Source organism: Chenopodium album, chromosome 14, assembly GCF_948465745.1.
Source record: "Chenopodium album chromosome 14, dcCheAlbu1.1, whole genome shotgun sequence".
Classification (NCBI taxonomy): Eukaryota; Viridiplantae; Streptophyta; class Magnoliopsida; order Caryophyllales; family Amaranthaceae; genus Chenopodium; species Chenopodium album.
Genome location: NC_137847.1, coordinates 7230170 through 7249914, shown reverse-complemented (window position 1 = coordinate 7249914; position 19745 = coordinate 7230170). Strand labels below are relative to the sequence as shown.

Here is a 19745-nt window from a genome sequence, read left to right as displayed (position 1 = left end):
TATTCATCAAATTAAAAAGTTTGTGACACTAAATACAATTTTCAATTCTCTCTTATTTTTCAGAGCTATTAAAGTATTTGAACTTTTAAAAGTGAAAGTCACGTGGTTATACAATCTGATCATAGCCTGAAAAAAATAAGATAAATTTAGCTTAGAAAGTACACAACGGTTGCACATGTTATTTTCTTTTAAGGCTATTTGTTCACAAGGTTGATTGAACATACACCTCTGACTAGAGGTGGTTATTGGACAGGGTAGCCCAATGATAATAGGGTCAGGGCCAAGCTCATAGGGCTTTTAATGGACATGGCTTTTAATGGACATGGCCCTTATTGGGTAGGGTCAATATAGGGCCAACATGTTTTTCCAATTTAGTTGATAAATAAAATACATAATGTAAAAATAATTATATAGATTAATTTGTATTAATATGTATTTAATAATGGCTTTGTCCAATATATATTTTAATTGATATTTTGTAGGCCCGCCCATTATCGACCCGCGACCCGCATTAGCCCGACCCTATATTGACCCTATAAAATGTGACCCTCTTTGACCCTGACCCGCAACCGACCCGCCCAATAACCAGCTCTACCTCTGACATATGGAAATCTTTTACTTAAGAGTGTGGTATGTAGTATGTACAAGTTGAAATTAGATTGTACCTTTGTTTTATAACTTCTATTTATGTTGAGGATTGATCCAATTAATGAGTGTACGTGCTTTAGACAATACAGAACGTGTTTTGTCCATTTCTGAAGTTCAAAGACCAAACATGAAGCTTTCATATAACTTTATGGCAAAGGTAGCACAAGGTTGAACAAGGTGAGCAAACATGAACTATTGAAGAACATATTATATATCAACAAAATTAAGAATTACCTTCAACCTCAAAAAATTAATATTTAGAAAATTGCTTTATAATATGTACTTATTACTTAAAACACAAAACTTTAACTATTCGAATAAAGAATTCATACACACTATCACAAGTACACTTGTATATTTCATGTCTTTTTAACTACTCCGTACAAATTACTCTTATTGTGTTGATTAATTAAATAACATGATACACACATGCTCAAAACATAAATAAGAAAAGTAAATGTTCACATATGCAAAGGGCAAACACAATTCTCTTTGCCAATATCAGAAGCAACACAAGGAGGTTGATTTTTCCCATCTTTGAACCAAATCGAACGCCTTTCAACTAGCTCTTCGAGGAAAGTATCCAACGACTTCATTGTAACATTAGGCATGACAATTACATGAGCTATGTTCCCTTGACAAGAGAGCTGCCAGCATCGTATAAACTCCTCATCTTGAGGACGCTCGAATACCACAGTGTTGCTAAGCTCATTGAGCATCACACTAACTCCGGCCCCTCTAAGCCGTTGTTTAAGGTAACGGGCTATGATCAAGCACCTTTGAACCTCTTTCTTGAGTCCATTGTATCCTTTGCGGCTCAAGGCATACCATAACAAGACGGGGGCTAGGCCGTTCCTACTCCCCATGATTGTTGTATCCCTTGTAGCTATGTACTCTACATTCCTAGATAGAACATTTATGTGTTCTATCCTAACCATTTGAACACCGCAAGGCATCGGACTTCCCAGGAATTTGTGACCGGAAACACAAACACTATCAATTGGCTTCTTGAATGTTATATGAGGCGCCTAGTTACAATGATATGGTACATTTGGACAAGAAAATGTAAATACATTAGTGTGAATTGAAGGAAGTGATGATGATGGTATCAAAAATCTATTAGGTTTCCCATTTTCCCAAAACATGAGAGAGCGTCCCAATTTATCTTTATGATAAACAAAATTCATTTATCTAATGACACTTTTTGTAAATAAAGCAACAAAATATCCTAATTAGCATGACATTTTTTTAAAATAAACATTTGTAGGACCCATATAAACTTGTATTTTCTCCTAAATATAATAAGTTTCATTGTTTAATTAGGCGCGTTTTCCACCAAAAGTGTCCATACTACCATACCACCAATTATGCATGACCAAGTTAAGCAAATTACACTATTTTAATTTGCATTGATGACTACAAGTTAGATAGGGTGGTGTACGTAAATTTGTAATAAGAGTAACGTTTATTCTATATATTAAGTCGCATATTGTAAAATGACATTGTTTTACGTCTCCATTTGGTGCAAGAATTCGTCTTTTGATTAACAACTTCGTCACAATTAACCATGTGAGTATTATTTGAGTAATATAGTGTCTTTTACTATATACTTCGTATTAAACATGTAATCCAAAAATGTATTCAATATATAAAAATTAAAAAGAGATGAAATTGGCAAGCTAAGCTAGATATGAGATACATACATGGATCTTAAAAGTTCTAAAAATGCAAGAAAAACGCCTTATAATTAAGATAGTTACTAACTCGATTTAGGAATGGCAGCATAAGACCAAACAAGGCTGCATCACAATGGATATAGAACCGATTGCGTGGGAAACCACACTCTTCAAGCGTTTGTACCACAAGATCGATATCATCAATAGCACCTTTTACCGTAGTCCCTGCAATAAGAGACCGCAAATGGGTCATACCATCGCGTTTATATGGGTTAATACAAGTCTAATTTTATATGTACAACATAACATTTGGTGAACAAAATATACAACCTCCGTTAATTGTTATCTGCAACTTTAGAATATTTTATATCTCTCAAATAATACCCAACAATTAACGGAGGTAGTATATATTCTTATCTAACACTGAAAAATCGAGCATCATAATGTACACGACCACCTAAGCTTGTTATCATATAAGGTAAATGATCGAAGTATGTAAAAGATTATTACCTATGGTTAAATTCATGATGGCAGGTTTATCTTTGTTCTTAAGAAGACTTTCCTTCAAATCTCCGCAATCAATCACCCCAGAAGTTAATGTTTCCACCTTAACACAATTCATTCGGTACATACGTGCAGCTTTAAAGACCGAGTAGTGTGCCTCTTTCGAAGTATACAATATTCCATCAGGAAACATTTCTCTCCTACGAAAAAACATAACATGATTAATTAATGTACGTCTTTACAACTTCGCATTGATCACTTAGTTTTAGTTATAATCAAATACGGAGTATATATAGTGCACTGCGTTAATCAACTAGTTTTTTGGGCATGTTCACTTCAACTTAATTTTAGTTTGAAGTTTAGTTCAGTTTCATTCATTTCAACTCCTAATTTCTTTCTCTCATATAATATTCATTTCAGCTCTATTTAGTTCACTTCAGTTCAGTGCAGTTCAGCTCCAATTAGTTCACTTCAGTAAATGTGAACATGCCTTTTATGATACGGAGTAAAACAAACTTTTATACAGAGTAGAATAAATTGATTTTCATAAATTTAGGAGGGTTTTTTTTAAACATACATTGTATATATACTACCTCCGGTTCTTATTACTCGCAACAAAGGGTATTATTTGTGAGACATAAAATATTCCTTTGTTGCGAGTAACCGGAGTTAGTATATTATTTACTAAATTTTTTGAGACAAAATTTGATATCTTGTTCACTTACCCTACTAGTATGCCATGGAGGTTTCCTTCTGTTCCACCACTCGTAACATATCCCCAATATTCATCCTTCTTGATCTCCCAAATGCGAGCAAACCAATCTAAAACACCGACTTCGAAGTCCCTTGAGTGCACACCATAGTTGCCCTCAATAAATGGATCACCGGCGTTGTTAATTGAAAATCGTTGCAATGGACCAAGAGCATCATAGTTAAAGTCTAAATTCACCGGATATCCTGTATTTAAACGTTAGTTGTAGCTCCATGAGTTTTACATTTAAGGTCAATTTGTTTCATTTTAATTTAAATTTTTTTTATTTTATGTTATTACAGAAAAAAAAATATATGATAATTTCAAATTAATATATATATTAAACAAGTTTAGAAAAAAGAATTCATATAATTTAGAAAATAGATTCAGAATAAATAATACTCCCTCCGTCCCCTTTTGTTTGTCACTTTTAAAGGAAAATCAAGGGAATTAAGGTGGAGAATGTGAATTAATGAAAGTATATGGGAAAGTGAAATTCCCAACCAATAAAGTTAAAAAAAAATACATGGAAAAAACACATTTTCAGTTTAAAGAGTATAAAAGTACATTTTTTTTTTAATTTTACACAGAAAAAAAAAATAATTAGTCAAAAGTTGGCACATTTTTTATGACAAATGTTACCGTAAAATAAGAAGATGACTTAATAAGGACAAAAAAAAAGAGGGTATAAAAGTCCTTTTTTTTATGTATCTTAATAATTATATATGAAAATATGAAATGTGACGAACAATTAAGGGCACCCAAAATGGTAAAAGTGACAAATAAAAGGGGACGAGGGAATATTAGACACTATAATTTGTTGAATGTATTAGTATAATATGGTTTCAAAAAAAAAAAAAAAAACTATAATATAAGAGGAATCTTGTCCACTTACGTATTATTTTGAATAATAATAATTATTATAATAATAATAATTTTAAAAATCCTTAGGAGATTATTATTATTATTATTATTATTATTATTATTATTATTATTATTATCTTCTCGTATTCTCGTGAACATCATCTTAAATACGAAGTATATATTTTTAATTATGATATGTTGTAGGTATTTTAGTTGATCATTAGATCCTACTCAAAAAAAAAAAAAAAAAAAAAAAAAAAAAAAAAAAAAAATCCTCTTGTCAAAAAAAAATAAATAAAAAGTTGATCATTAGATCGATGATGTACATGTAAGGTTTTAAATCTTACTCGTATTTTTTTGTATAACTTATATATTGGTGAATACAACGTAACTTATCGTTGACTTTTACACTTACCAATTATTTTTCTTTTTTTTTTTTAATATTTTTTTTTATACAGGACCAATCCACTTTCTTGTGAACATTATATTATTCATTTATACATGCATCCAAACCCTCCTAGCCTATACTAACACGGTACGTGCAATGATCATGCATGGGGCCGGGTGAAGCTTGATAAACATGTCTAATTATTGGAAAATGTTATACATAGGCCTTAGGACTACATATAAGCATTAAATTTACACTTGAAAATTGTAAAAAGTTAAAAAATCATCAAAATATAAACACTAATAACACTGATTTACGCGTGTTTTTGTCATAAATTTCTAGTTTTATACAATTTCCAAGAGTATATTTAATGCTTATATATATATAGCCCTTAGGGCTACATATAACATTACCCCTAATTATATTATTGTTAAAAAAAGGGTTTGTACTTTCTCTTTTTAATTTTTTTTTTAGTTTACGCGTTTTTTTAGTCGCGTTTAACAATATACATATTCAATTATTGATACCTTTAATTATCGAAAAACAAACATTACAAAAGTTAATATTCTCAAAATATATATCGTGATGAATCTAATAAGACGACCTCACATATATATATAAAGTCAAAGGAAAGTGTATGAATAATGATAAAGTCAAAATGTGTCAACTAAAGAAAAACGCAGGTAGTATTAATTTAAAATTACTAGTAATAATCAACAATTTGAAATGAATTAGAGAAATCTAAATATAATCGTCACCTAGGTTGTTGTTGGTCCTCTCAAGCCATTGATCCGTGTATCTTGCCAAAACAACCGCCATATAAGCTTCCGTTGCTCCGGTCAGCTCATCGTTAGCCTCGGGTTCCTTGATGTCAAGGCTGCAAGGGGTGTACTTATTCCGGCCACTGTCACTTTGCTCCTTTTTCGCTGCCAAGACAACATTAATGTCATCAGTGGCTAGGGAGTAAGAAACAGTATGATCCAATTCAAAAACCAAATTTGTTGAGCCACAAACCACCGTAGACGAAACCATTTTTTGCTCTCTTTCTATGAATAATGTAACACCTACATTCAACTTAGTAATCAGTTATTATATACAACAAGTTACTTAATAATGCGAAAATTTAATCGTATAAAACGAAAAATAATAAAGCTCCTATAAATATACATACCTAGTTGGTCGGTTATTTATGATGAAAATTGGGAGCAAATTATTAGTACATTACAACTCATAATAATGTATGATATTTATAGCTAGCTCACTTCCTACTAGTAAGGCCCCGTTCTTTAGAGCTGCTTTGCTCTGCTCTACTCTGCTGAAATCTGCTTTGCTCTGCTCTGCTTTGCTGAAATCTGCTCTCCTCTGCTCTGCTCTGCTGCAATCTGCTCTGCTCTACCCTGCTCTACTTAAAATTAATACTTAATATTAAATTATTATAATAATAATTAATATTTAATAATAATAAATATTTAATATTTAATAATAATAATAATTAATATTTTATAATAATAATAATAATAATAAATAAATAATATTTAATAATAATAAATAATTAATATTTAATTATAATAATACTTAATACTTAATAATAATAATAACAATAATTAATTATTGATATTTAATATAAAAATAATAATAATAATAAATATTATTAATATTTAATAATAATAATAAATATTATTAATATTTAATAATAATAATAAATTATTAATAATTATTAATAAAAAATAATAATAATAATTAATATTTACTAATAATAATAATAGTAATAATAATAGTAATTATACTAACAGTAATAATAATATTTGTAACTAATAATATTAATTATAATAACAATAATTGATTTTTATAATAGCAATTAATATTAAGATAATGACTAATATTTAAAGATAATACTAATTATTAATTTTTAATAATAATAATTAAATAATATTTAATAATAATTATAATTAATATAATAATAATTAATATTTAACTTTAAAAATTTAATGATTATAATAATAATGCGATAATATTAGTAGTAGTAGTAATAATAATAATAATAATAATAATAATAATAATAATAATAATAATTAATATTTAATAATAATAATTAATGTTTAATAATAATAATAATAATAACAGTAGTAGTAGTAGTAATAATAATAGTAGTAGTAGTAGTAGTAGTAGTAATAATAATAATAATAATAATAATAATAATAATAATAATAATGATAATAATAATAATAATAATAATAATAAGATAATAATAATAAAATAATAATAATAATAATAATAATAAAATCTGCTCTGCTCTGCTCGGCTCGGCTGAAATCTGCTCTGCTCTGCTGAAATCTGCTCTGCTCTGCTTTGTTTTGCTCTGCTGAAATCTGCTCTGCTCTGCCCAGAAGCTCAAAAGAACAGGGCCAAGTAGTTCAGCGTATTATATTACTCGTATTAATTATAGTTATAGGGTAAACCAGGTAGAACACCGAAAAAAATTAATTATAGTTACAACTTGACGAATATGGAAAGGTACGTATAAACGCTAACTATTACTGTAACGACAATGTTGAAGGTACAACAAAGTTAAAGCCTTCAATGATCGGTTGAGGTGTGAATCATGTTTTATACCTAGTATATAATAAGATTATAAGATGTCTCCCAAGAGACTGAGGTGTGAATCATGTGATTGAGTTTTTTTTTTAAATCAAATCTTAGTGTGACATCATTCAATCTTAATTGAGACAAATATTTGCAGAAGATTTGATACAGCTACATAAACGAAGTAATATTGAAAAAAAGGGGGTTAGTGAAGACCCAATTCAAGAAGAAACATATGTTGGTTTTCAAAAAAAAAAAAAAAAAAAAAAAAAAAAAAAGAAAAGAAAAAGAAACATATGTTGAAAAAAAAAATCTATATTGATAAAGAATTAGGTCACGTTTTACTTCACCTTATTTTTGCTGAATAGAAATTATTTTACTGAGCTGAAATTATTTTACTGACTCGTTATATTTCTACATTAAATCTATTGAATTTTACCAACACCCGCACATTTACTCCCTTATAGTACTTTTTATTTATACAGTAAAATCGCGTAAAAGCAAAATTTACATCTAAATTTTAACTCCATCGATCATTCTAAATCCTAAACTTTTTGGTGATAGAATTTGATTTATTAACTAAATTTACTTGATAATTAAATTGTTTAGCATTACATTAGCATAACACTATAGTAATTTAATAAAATTTTGATGTTTAAGGAGTCTCAATCTTAGAAAATTACCATTTGTTCTAAGTCTAGAGGTATTTGGTGTATTCAATTACAAATCTTATGGGTACACGAGCATTTGAAAGTTTTTAGGGTACAAGGCGTATTTTTTTTAGGGTACAAGGCGTATTTTTGTAAAACCTCAAAGTATACGGAACAATTTCCCAAATAAAAAATGGTTAATGATAAGAATATAATACATACAATATATTAGGGTTTGATTATTGGATAAGAATATAAACCCTAAATCTAGATTGTTCCGGAATGATAATGGATATCCACAAATATTTCATAACATAATTATAATGTTGGGTAATTTAATATTTTTGTAATATTAAATTAAGGGTATTTAGATAAGTTTAAATAAGTATGCATATATATACATAATGATTCATTTTTAGATGTTTTTTTAATAATCTACAATTGAAACACATCATTTCTCTTACATTTATTACAAATTCAATACTTTCAATTAGCAAAAAAAAAATGATCTTTAGATAAATAGAAACCAGATCATCACATTATCTGATAATTAACTCTATGTTTGAAACAATTAATAAAATTGAGAAAAGATGAATATAAGATTTTTAAGAAGTGGGTCAAGATTTTATCAGGTATTTGAAACCTTGATATCCATAATATTAAATTAAGTTTGTTTACTTTATTTTCTGATTTGTTTGTAATAATTTGGGATTTATTTGTTATTTGTAAATTTTTTGGGTTTATTTGATAAAAATTTCTTTTTGACAATCTTGCTTCTTTTTATGTAAAATTATTATTGTTTAATCACTCAAAATTTTTAAACAATTCTTAATTTTGAAGTAAATTACTCATAATAATTTATGATCTTCTGCATTTTTTTATGAATTGCTTTAACTTTAGTTGAGAAAGTATCAATTGTTGCACATGTAACGTTTGTGAGTACATTATAGTAGAAAAAAATTAAAGAGGTAGACATTGAGTAGTAGTAATGGAAGAAGATAAATTCAAAAAAAAAAAAAAAAAAAAAAAATACATAAACGATATAATTTATTTGGGATGAGCACTGGGTAATAGAATTATAATACAAAGAGAGTAAAAAAAATAAGAAGGCTTGTAAATTGGTGTGACTTTTGTGTCTATATCTTGATTAAATGCTTATAACCTATATATTTATAGTTGAAGGTGGAAGTGAAAAGAAATGACCGGAAGATCTCAGATCATCACACTTGTGCCCATAATATTGTAGAATGTTCAAATAGATAATTTTAGAGAAAATCTTAACAAGAACTAAGTGTATATGATTGGCTTAATAGGAGTATAGGACAGTACACATTAGTTTATAGCACTTTGTAAGAAGATTTTGAAGAAACTGTACAATCTAATGTATGATTGAATAAGTTGTGGATGATTGAAATTCTATATGATTGGTTTACTAATATGATGGAATGAGGATCCGTTTTTGTATCTAGGATCCAGATTCGATGGGTCCAACGGATTCGGGTCCAAAACGGCTCAAAGCCCGTTGGGTTGACTCGATCTCAAAACTTTGGGCAATGGTTGAACATTTCTGGAATCGTAACTTGAATTGACCCAATCCGAGATGACCCATGACCCGACCCTAATTGACAGGTGTACATAGTAATAAAATTCCATTAGATTGTGAAGTATATTATTTTAACCGATTAGTATATATTATAAATGGATGTTTTACGTTTTGAACTAATTCCTTCGCTCCAAAAAAATATTATGATATAAAAAATAAATTTAAATGATAATTTTTTTAGGATTATATTCTAATAATTTTTTGAATAAAATTATAATTCAATTTGTACATATGAAATATTTGTATTTTATCGAAAATAAAACTCTTAACAAACAATTTAATCCTAAAATTCTATCCAAATAAATTTTAAACTAACTTTTTTTTTTTATCTTATGAAATCTATTTAAATCTATCCAACGTGGCACGACACTTGGCGAAAAGTTAAAACGTCAAGTGTCGCTGCCTCGTGACCTGGCTAAAAATTTAGCTTTATATATTAGTTATATGATTGGCATAATTACGAGGCAGGTAAGTAGCTTTAATTAAAGACTTATTCCATTAATTTTGTTGATTTTGCAAATTATCGTTAGTTAGGGACTTAGGGTTTTAAATTCGAATTAGGGTTTTTTTGATAAAGGGGTTTAATTAATCCTAGCAATGTTTTGTAGGATGGAGGTAGAAGTAATGTCGAGGGGTCAGAAGTGCTTTGTGGTCTTCCAATTGCTGTTAGGACCTCATGGACACATGAGAATCCAGGGAGGAGGTTCAAGGCTTGAAAATTAAATGACAAATGAGAGGAGAGAGAATTTTTTTCACTTACCCTTTCACTTGGCCAAAATTAACCCACAAATTGAAGCATTCAATTCGTACCTGCCATGGCAGACTTTCTTCGTAGAGCTTTAATGGTCAGGTGAGCAAGACAGAGAGGAGTAATTGAGAGGAGAGAGAAATAAACTGAGTTGGAGGGAAAGAAATGGTAAAAATTAGAAGGGAGGGGGGTAAACCGGCGCACGTGCCTCACATGTGATAGACAACGCCGTAAAACCAAGTCAACTGAAACCGCCCTAAGGTGTGATTTTGCAAAAATTATCTGGTATTAGGTGTTGATAAAAAAAATAATAAAATAAAATAAGATTATAAGGTGTTTCTTCACAACAAATCAGTTTTAAAAGATGTTACCTTATAAAATTTCCTCTAATTTAATTTAAACTTTGTTTCAACTTTCATAGATCTTGGTTTGGTTTTGATTTATTGGTGTGTTTTGTGATGTAAATGTAACAATATTCATCAAGTTTAAAAGTTTGTGACACTATAATTTTTCAATTATCTCTTATTTTCCGATTATAAGAGTATCTGGAGTGAATGTCACGTGGTTATGCAACCTGATGATCACAACCCGAAAAGATAAGATTATTTTAGCGGAAAAGGTAATAAACAGCGCTCGCACATCACTGGCGGAAGCGTGGGACAAGGGGGGATAGTTATCCCCCCACTTCCCAAACAAAAATCGTTTAAAAATATTTTGTACATTTTGTAATGTCCAATGGAGTTGGCGCAGCGGTCAATGTGAGTTGCATGTGTTTGTGGTCTAAGGGAAGGGATTGGGTTCGATTCAACATTAAGATTTTAACATTACTCCATTTATTACTTATTTGAATAATTGTAATTGTAGTTCTTTTTTTATTAAAAAAAAAAAATCTTTATAAGATAATATCACTTCAATAATAATTACTCCATTACGTATTTGAATCATTGTTGTTGTAGTTTTGCATGAACTTTACCCGAAATTACGATTGCAATAGCCTAATAGGTAATTATGACAAGTACTACATTTAAATATTTATATTATTTATTGTTTGAAATTTTAAAAAATTAAGAACTCATAATCAAATAGTTTATGGAGAAAAAAGTGATATAATGACGTCATAGTTGGGTTTAATGGGGGTTTGGTAGTAATCGCAACATCTTAAAATTTTTTGCGGTAGTAATTCACAACTTTTTAAATTTGCGGTAATAATTTACAAAGTAGTATTAACTTGCCGTAGTAATTGACAAATTTTCCTAATAAAAATATTTTATTAGAGCACAAATAGTAGGCCTGTACAAAACTATCCGAGAATCCGAAAATCCGATAATCCGATCCGCAACCGATCCGAATTTTTGGATATCCGATCCGAGTTTTCATTTCGGATCGGATATCCGATCCGAAAAAGCGGATATCGGATGCGGATTTGGATATTAATTTTCATAATTTCGGATATCCGATATCCGAAATATAAAGCCTAAAATAGTGAAATATATATAAAATTTTTAAATTGTTCATATAAAACTAACCCTGTATTATTAACTTATTGTAATATTCTTAATATATTTGATGATAATATTAATTGCAAAAGGACTACTATTTTTGTTAAAATATTTTGTACAACTTAGCGATAAAAAACGGTAAAATTAGTGAAATTTAGAAAGTAATCATAACAATTTTACTTAATATTGGATAATGGATATCCGAAGCATCCGATCCGAAAATTTTGGATATTCGAATATCGGATATCCGAATTTTTCAAATCGGATTTGGATATCAATTTTTGATATCCGAGTAGATCCGATCCGTGAACAGCCCTAACAAATAGCATGGAACACCCACTTTGTGAAATACCCACTTTGCCCCCTTGAATTAATTTGATGAGTACTACTCGTATCAAAAAACGTAAAAACCATTTGCGCAAGCAAATCTTCAATCTGTCCAAAAATGAACACAGAAGATAACCCAACCGAGTTAAGCCACAACTCGGATTGGGCCGAGTTAACTCACGAGTGCTTAATCAACATCCTCTCACGTCTGCCATTAGAGGACAGATGGAAGGGACCTATGCTCGTCTGCAAGCCATGGTTGGAAGCTTGCAAAGACTCTTCACTCAACAACTCCCTTGATCTTGAACCTTACTTTGAGTCATCTACTGAGTCAACTCGTTGGTGGTCTCCCGAGTTTCAGAGGAAGATCGATGCGATTCTCAAATTTATAGTCGATTCGAGTGATGGGTTGTTGAAACAAATCCGTGTTAGACATTGTTCTGATCATGCCCTCATTTTTGCTGCTCAAAGGTTGTTTCTTTTTTCCAGTTTTTGTACTCTATTTTTTGGGGGTCTTAGCTTGATCATTCATTTGAATACTTTCGTATTAAATATAGCAATTTACTGAAGTATTGAATCTCGGAAGTTGTGATGTTGATGGGATTCGATCCGATTAATTACCAGCCTACTAACATGAACATGTGATTTTGGTGTTCATCTTTATTATATATGGAATTATAAAGAATTGCTGGATGGTGTGGAAAATGGAAGTGGGTATTTTTTTTTTTTTTTTATAATTTATTTGGATTTTGAATTTATGTAATATGGGATTAATTAGACTAATTGATAAATGATGTGATAACTAGTATGGTTTTGAAATCAGGCATAGTTTGTTTAACAGGAAAGTAGTTTGTAGCACTTTGTAAAGAGGGTTTTGAAGGAGTTGCCTACTATATGAATATTTAAAAGGATTTGGAGTCATTAATCTGGGAGTTTAATGATGATATATGTAGGGTTTTGTTATACATTCATGGTTGAGGCTTGTTGTTGGACCTTGGACATCTACAATATCTTAGTGTAGTGCATGCACTTTAGGCTTTGTATGCTGAAGAAAGCCTCTTTTGAAGTTTTGAACTTGATGGCGAATTTGGTAGCTGGTTATAAATAGTGCTAATGGAAATGAATATACGTGTAATATGATAATCCAAACAATATCCTAATGTCAATGGTAAATTGGTAATGCAATTTCATCCCTAAACGTATAACCACCCCCAAATGGTAATGGATGGTAATAAAATTTTGTGAAGAAAAAGAGAGAACTTGTAGTGAACTAGCATTACCATGGTAATAGCATTACCATGGTAATGAAAATTGATTTTTCTTACAAATTTATATACAAATTTGTTTTTACCAAGTAGGCTGTGAGTACTAGACACGATGAATATCAGACTCTTTTTTTTTTTTAAAAAAAAAAAAAAATTCATTGACTAGGTGTTTGGCTCATTGGAATGGGGTTTTATGAACTAATATATGAATTGGGGGAGGGGGTTGCTATGAGTTAGATTAGTGACAGGAATTAACTAGGCAAAAATAGATAGCAAAAGATAAGAATTGGCTTAAGGTTTCCAAACCGACCTTCCTACTTTCTACCCTTAAATGCTTAAATGCACCAGTTTGACTGTAGGCTAGAATTTACTTCCGGAGTTGCTTCTTACAGCTGATAAAATTGGAACGATACAGAGGCTAGAATTTACTTCTACCGCTGTGTTTATGAAAAGATGTTGAAGCTCATCTCCGCTCTTGTCTGAATGATTTCTGTTGTGATAATACCAGCACTCACCTGAGTTGTATACTTGTATTGTTATTTGTTGTCACAATATTTGTTTGTGACTACCATGTAAAGCTCATTTCTGGTTTAGCTGTTGTAAATACTGATGTTGTTCATTAAATGAATAAACGGTCAAATATTCTGTGTTCTGATATAATTTGATTCTGAAATATCTGCAAGATTATTCTTTTTGTAGCTCAAATTATAAGCTAGATTTGTCAACATGTATGGACGGTTATTAAGTAGACACCGGATACAGCCCTGGCCAACGATTGCTATTGGTTTTATATACAGTACGGAGTATACTGTTTTGAGGTGGTACACAAGCAAAAACTTGGCTTCATCAACCTTGTGAAACATCAAAGTGTCCTGATGCACAAGAACTTTTGTCAAAACTTCCTTAAGCCAATTTGTTGATGTAGAGTGAACCTTATACCCATTTCTGGCACAACTAACACCTTGTGCAAATAATAAAGCATTAAGCATCCCATAACCTTGAAAATTAGTGACCTTATAATACATTTGATTTGCATCTTCCCACTTTTACCATTGTCCCTAATGCTTCCCAACATCTTATGATGCTTCCTTTGCAAAATATGCACAATTGTAATCCAGTGTAACGTCCAATTAAATTAATTCTATCCAAAAAAAAAAAAAAAAAGGTGAAATTTGAATTACTACAAATAATTGATTATTGATTTTAAATCATTAAGACAAAAAGTAATACAACCAACAAGTGTTTGGATCAGCTGATAAGAGAGTTGTTCTAACTTAATCTGTTTTTTTTTTTTTTTTTTCAAAGCTAACTCCATAAATAACAATATTTTTAAAGATAGCTTTTCTCCCGATTAAGATTCGGACTTAACTTGACTAGAATTCGAATTACTTGTATTTAATAAACTTTGGATTATTGGGTGAGGCCCCAAATAAGAAAGGAATGCCCAACAAAATCAAGTAGTTATATCTTGATGATGTGGTTGCAACTTCCAAGAACAAAACTTCACTAGGAGCCTCAACGATAACTCCAAATCCCAAAAGTTTCAGACTTTCCTTTTCGCCGGAACTCGGTGATGACTCAGTAGTCCCGCCGCCTTATTGGTGATTGTTGTCGCCGGCCGCCGCGCTCTCCGATTGCCGGAAATCCATCTCATATATTCTGCAGCTTACACTCAGGTAAATTTGATTTCTCCTCATCAATTGCTACAATTTTTAAGCTTGATTTTCTGTCATCTTATTGATGTTAAACTTAGATTGTAATACCCAATTGATTAATTTGGGATTTCTTTACCCTGTTTTGAATATATTCTTTGATATATAATGCTTAGTTGAACTCAATTTTATGATATTTGGAATATTAGGTTTTATAAGCAGTTATCATCTTGCATTTAGTTGATTAAATTTGGGGATTAAAATGAGTGATTTAGTGGTGTATGATTAGTTTATTTTAATAGTTGTATATTGATTTTGTTCGGATTGATGAATTTTGTAAGAGCCTTGTAATTTAACCCTATTAGATTGAATACCCTGCACTAATTTAGCTTCATATGGTACAAACAGCTTAACAAGTGATTGTTTCTACACTAATTACCATTTCCATTGTGCGCCGGGTGTATCGTACAACCTAAGGCTTATTTGCTTTCCCATTTTCTCATAGTCTGGAGCTTTTAATTGAAGCTATTAGCAGAAAATAGGTGTATGTATACTTATTAGTTAGTTTATGTTATAATGCACTCTTGCTGTTAATAGATGGGAATTGTAGTTTATCAGAATTTTTTTGCTCGATATCTTGTTTATGTAATATACATGTTTTGCTATTTTACTTGAATGTGATGGAACTCGACCTAGATGAAGGATATAAGATAGGGCCATGCGAATTGCGAAGGGTGGGGAGATGCTGGATGCTTAGTGGATTAGTTGGGTGTTGAAACAAGCTGGATTTTTGTGGACCACCACTTGGTATATAAGTCTAACTATATCTCTTAATCTCCTAGGCTCGAACCAAAATGGTGGAATGCAAATTATGAACCTAATTCATTTTCTGAGAGTTGCTTCTCGGTCTCCACTTTGCAATGGTGGCCTACCGCTTAGGCACGATTCCTGAGCCTCACCTTAGCACCAAACGCTAGAAGACATTGTCCATTTCAGAAAAGGCTATCATATTATTATTTTTTTTTCACTATTTCCTTCTCTTTGTGTCTTCCCATTTTGTGCAAGTTTGGATAAATGTAGATATTTAACTCTACCTAGGGTAGTTATGATGAATTGATGATATCAGCTATAAGAATTACAAGGAATTTCCTTTCTTAGTTGTGTTGATCGTAAAGATGAATTGAGAACAGGTGGTTGCTTCAAGTTCTAATTTTTTCCTATTGTATAATCAAACTTTAATGTCATGTTTTATGAATGGAACTAAGTAGCCATTATCAATAAGCTGAGACTAAGGATTCCATTTGAGATGGTAATGGCAATATGTGGTCATGCAACTCCTGCATCTAAAAAAAGCTTGCAGGCTTGCAGCCTATCACTAAAATGAGCCAAGCAATGACCATATGTCCAATTGTCCATATGTGTTATTCCAAATCTTCAATTTGAATCTATAAGTTCAGACATCATGGTCCACCTGTGGATTATATGGAGGAAATGGGGTTGACAACTATGTTCAAATCTGAACTGAAGCCAACCCGATTTGGATTTGCTAGGAGCCTAAGAAAGAGTCCAAATCCTTATAGAGGCGGGTTGGACTTGGATACTGGTCTGACTTGTGTTCACTTGTCCAGTCAATAGATGGTATTTAGTATTTTTAAAAATTGTTGTCTAAATGACTCTTATATCAAATAACCTAAACCATATTTTAGCCATCCCCTTTTCTCGTCACCTTTTTTACCTCCTTTCATCTCTTCAGCCTCCCTCCATTTTAGATCTTCCTTTCCTATTTTTTTTTCAGTTTTCATTCTTCCTCTCTTACTTTTCTTATTTCTCATCTCCTAGAGGAATAAGCGACAAGACTGCATAATAATAGAGGTCATGGAGATTTACCAAAAAAAAATAAATGAAAATTTCATTAATGAAAACATCTCCTTCAACCGTCTTTAAACCCACTTAGCTGTATACAGGGTAAGGGATTTTTTTCAGATCTGAAACTTAGTTGATTACATCATTCGTACACCTTTTTTGTTATTTTTTTTAGAATTAAACCTATGTAAAGAATTAGGATTGTTTGTATAAATTATGGCCACCACAAGTTTGTACTTTGCTGTAGGTCTTAAAAAAGTGAGCTGCTGATGAAAGTTTTGATGGGTTTTGTGTTGACTAATGGATTTATGTAGTAAAATTTTGGTTGTGCATATCATAATCACTGTACCACATGCTATATACTTATTCAGATTTCATAGTTGAACTCTAGCCATTGATTCTTTTTCACCACTATATCTAGAATGGTTGAAATATGGTGCTTAATTTGCTAGTTGGAATCATTTTAAAGTTTTGCCTTTTGTTGTGGTCTCTCTGGTTGGGAATAATTCTAATTATGATATTGGTTGAAGCTAAAGGTGGCGGCTCAACCAATAGTAAAGTTATTCCTTTTTCTCCCCTTATTTTAGTAGCGCACTATACATAAAAATGCCCTGTTCAGTTGTTCTAAATCACTAGAACTTAGTGGGACTTATAGCTTCTTTTATCTTCAATAGTTTCTGTTATTAAATATAGGCATCGTGTCTTTGCCATGAAACAACAAGATCGAGCCTTGCACCATGATTTGATTTCACCTTCTTTGGCTAGAGAGATTCTAGACTCCAAGTTTAGATGTCTTGTGCTTCTCTGAAACTTGTGACTCAGTAGTTTGTGTTTTACTTTATTCATTAAAATTCTTAGAGATGGGGGTATAAATTGTTGCTTCATCCTTTCTTTTAGAGTCCTGTTCTTGGATTCTTTGGCCTAGCTTGTTCCAATCAGAAACACCTGTGTGTATGTGACTTTATCTCAATGGTGCCTGATAATTTTTTTTAGCTTGTTGTATTGACTAATCAGTCTCATTCCTCCGGTGATATTGACTATTGTGTGATCTATCGGCAGTTTATTGTAAAACGTATGCTCAACATTTTGGCTTCATTTGATACAACAAGATGGAGCTGAAGAACCAAACTGAAACTCAAGAGGACACTCATGAAAGGGATGAAAAATCATCAATTGAGCTAAAGGTTCTGTTTTTTGCCAGAGCCCGGGATCTGACTGGGTTAGCTGATATGCCACTGGAGGTAAAATCTGGTAGCACAGCTCGTGATTGTTTAGATAAGATTGTCACCCAGTTTCCAGGTCTCGAAGAGTTACGAGGGTGCATGGTGCTGGCTTTGAATGAGGAGTATGCATCTGAATCTGCTATTGTTAAACATAGGGATGAATTAGCCATTATACCACCTATTAGTGGAGGCTGATCGTTCCTTGTATACATTTCACTTTTTATACTTTTGGGCCTTTTGATATTCTTGTAACTCCCTTGTATAAAATAAAATGAAAAAAAAATCCCTTGACCAATGTAATATGCAAGCTATAAACTTTGTTGCATATTTTCATTTATGCTTCCTGTGTAAACAGACTGTATACCGAACATGCTCTCTGAATCAAGCCTTTGAGGGAATTTTGGAAATTACTCTGCCAGGGTTGCTAATAAGTTTGTAAGTTCATTAACTTTTCGGTATTCAAGATAATTCTGGAAAGATATTGGTTAAGAGTCCGGCTAATTGCCTAATATTTATGCAACATTTAGAAATGATAGATAGATTGTGACCTTAATCGATAAGCATAGCTGCAGTTCGCTCATCAAGGGTACCTTGGACATTTCACCCCGTCAAACTAGCTAGTCTACTAGAAAATTTTCTTCTTTACATTATATAACTATACAAGGTAGTAGTATATAATGTATATTGGCCGAAAACATTGAAGCAATGAAGCTTCAACACTGAACATAATAAGAGTAGAAGGCGAATACATCACAGCCTGTAACAGAGATAAATGACCAACAAGAGGAAACCATGGAACCAAGATGTTTGTGGTTTTACAGCATCTGATTTTCTACGGTGAATCATACCCAATGGTAAAAATCTTGGTCTTCTTACCATGAAACCGAGCTTTCGAAAATGCAATGAACAACAACTACTGTTACTGTCAACACCATTTGTTTCCATGCTGCTGCTAATTACAGGATAGTTCTTCACACCCTGACGAGTTACAGATGGGGTGACAAGATCAGATTGCAATATGAATAAGGCTGAGCATAAAAAGAGTGCAAAGGATCGACGCCTCAACCACATTGTCATCCCCTTGGTTAGTGAGAAGGGAGATGAGCGCGTATGGTTAGAATTTGGATGTTGTGAAGGAATGAGAGAAGGGGCATACAAATAGGAAGACAGTTAATTGGTTTAGGCTGGCCATCTAAATCATGTCATAATTATAGCCATCTATATTAGTGACATTATAACTATAATCATAAAGAATGCTAAGGTAATTAGCTAGTACTCGATTTTTTTGGAATTTAGACATATTTCTTTGCTAACAGATAGAGCTGTCAAAAGTTGACCCGACTCGAAATACCGACCCTAACCCTAACCCGTCTGAACCCGAAAAAAATGGTGACCCGAACCCGACCTAACCCGACCTGAAACCAACCCTAGACCCGAGTTGACCCGAGTATTTGAGACCCGAACCCGACCATGAACCGACCTAGAGAGGACCCGACCCGAA

The 19745-nt window shown here is 31.6% G+C and overlaps 1 protein-coding gene and 2 pseudogenes across 3 annotated transcripts; 2 read left to right on the top strand and 1 right to left on the bottom strand.

Moving 5' to 3' along the window:
* Positions 1–1109: 1109 nt before the first annotated feature.
* Positions 1110–5863, bottom strand: LOC145577690 (serine decarboxylase-like). The gene is made up of 5 exons (XM_081635162.1): positions 5590–5863; positions 3554–3785; positions 2835–3028; positions 2413–2549; positions 1110–1676 (listed from the first exon to the last, which is right to left on the bottom strand). The coding sequence occupies exons 1-5, from the start codon at positions 5861–5863 to the stop codon at positions 1110–1112; spliced, it is 1404 nt and encodes a 467-aa protein (XP_081491288.1).
* Positions 5864–12359: 6496 nt separating this feature from the next.
* Positions 12360–13349, top strand: LOC145577689 (putative F-box/LRR-repeat protein 19 pseudogene; annotated as a pseudogene).
* Positions 13350–14962: 1613 nt separating this feature from the next.
* On the top strand, positions 14963–18654 carry LOC145578778 (molybdopterin synthase sulfur carrier subunit pseudogene; annotated as a pseudogene). 2 transcript variants are annotated; one of them, XR_014098918.1, is made up of 2 exons: positions 14963–15182; positions 18081–18654. The product of XR_014098918.1 is annotated as a molybdopterin synthase sulfur carrier subunit pseudogene, transcript variant X1 (transcript). The 2 variants fall into 2 exon arrangements; XR_014098919.1 differs by lacking the exon at positions 14963–15182 and adding an exon at positions 17651–17972.
* Positions 18655–19745: the final 1091 nt, after the last annotated feature.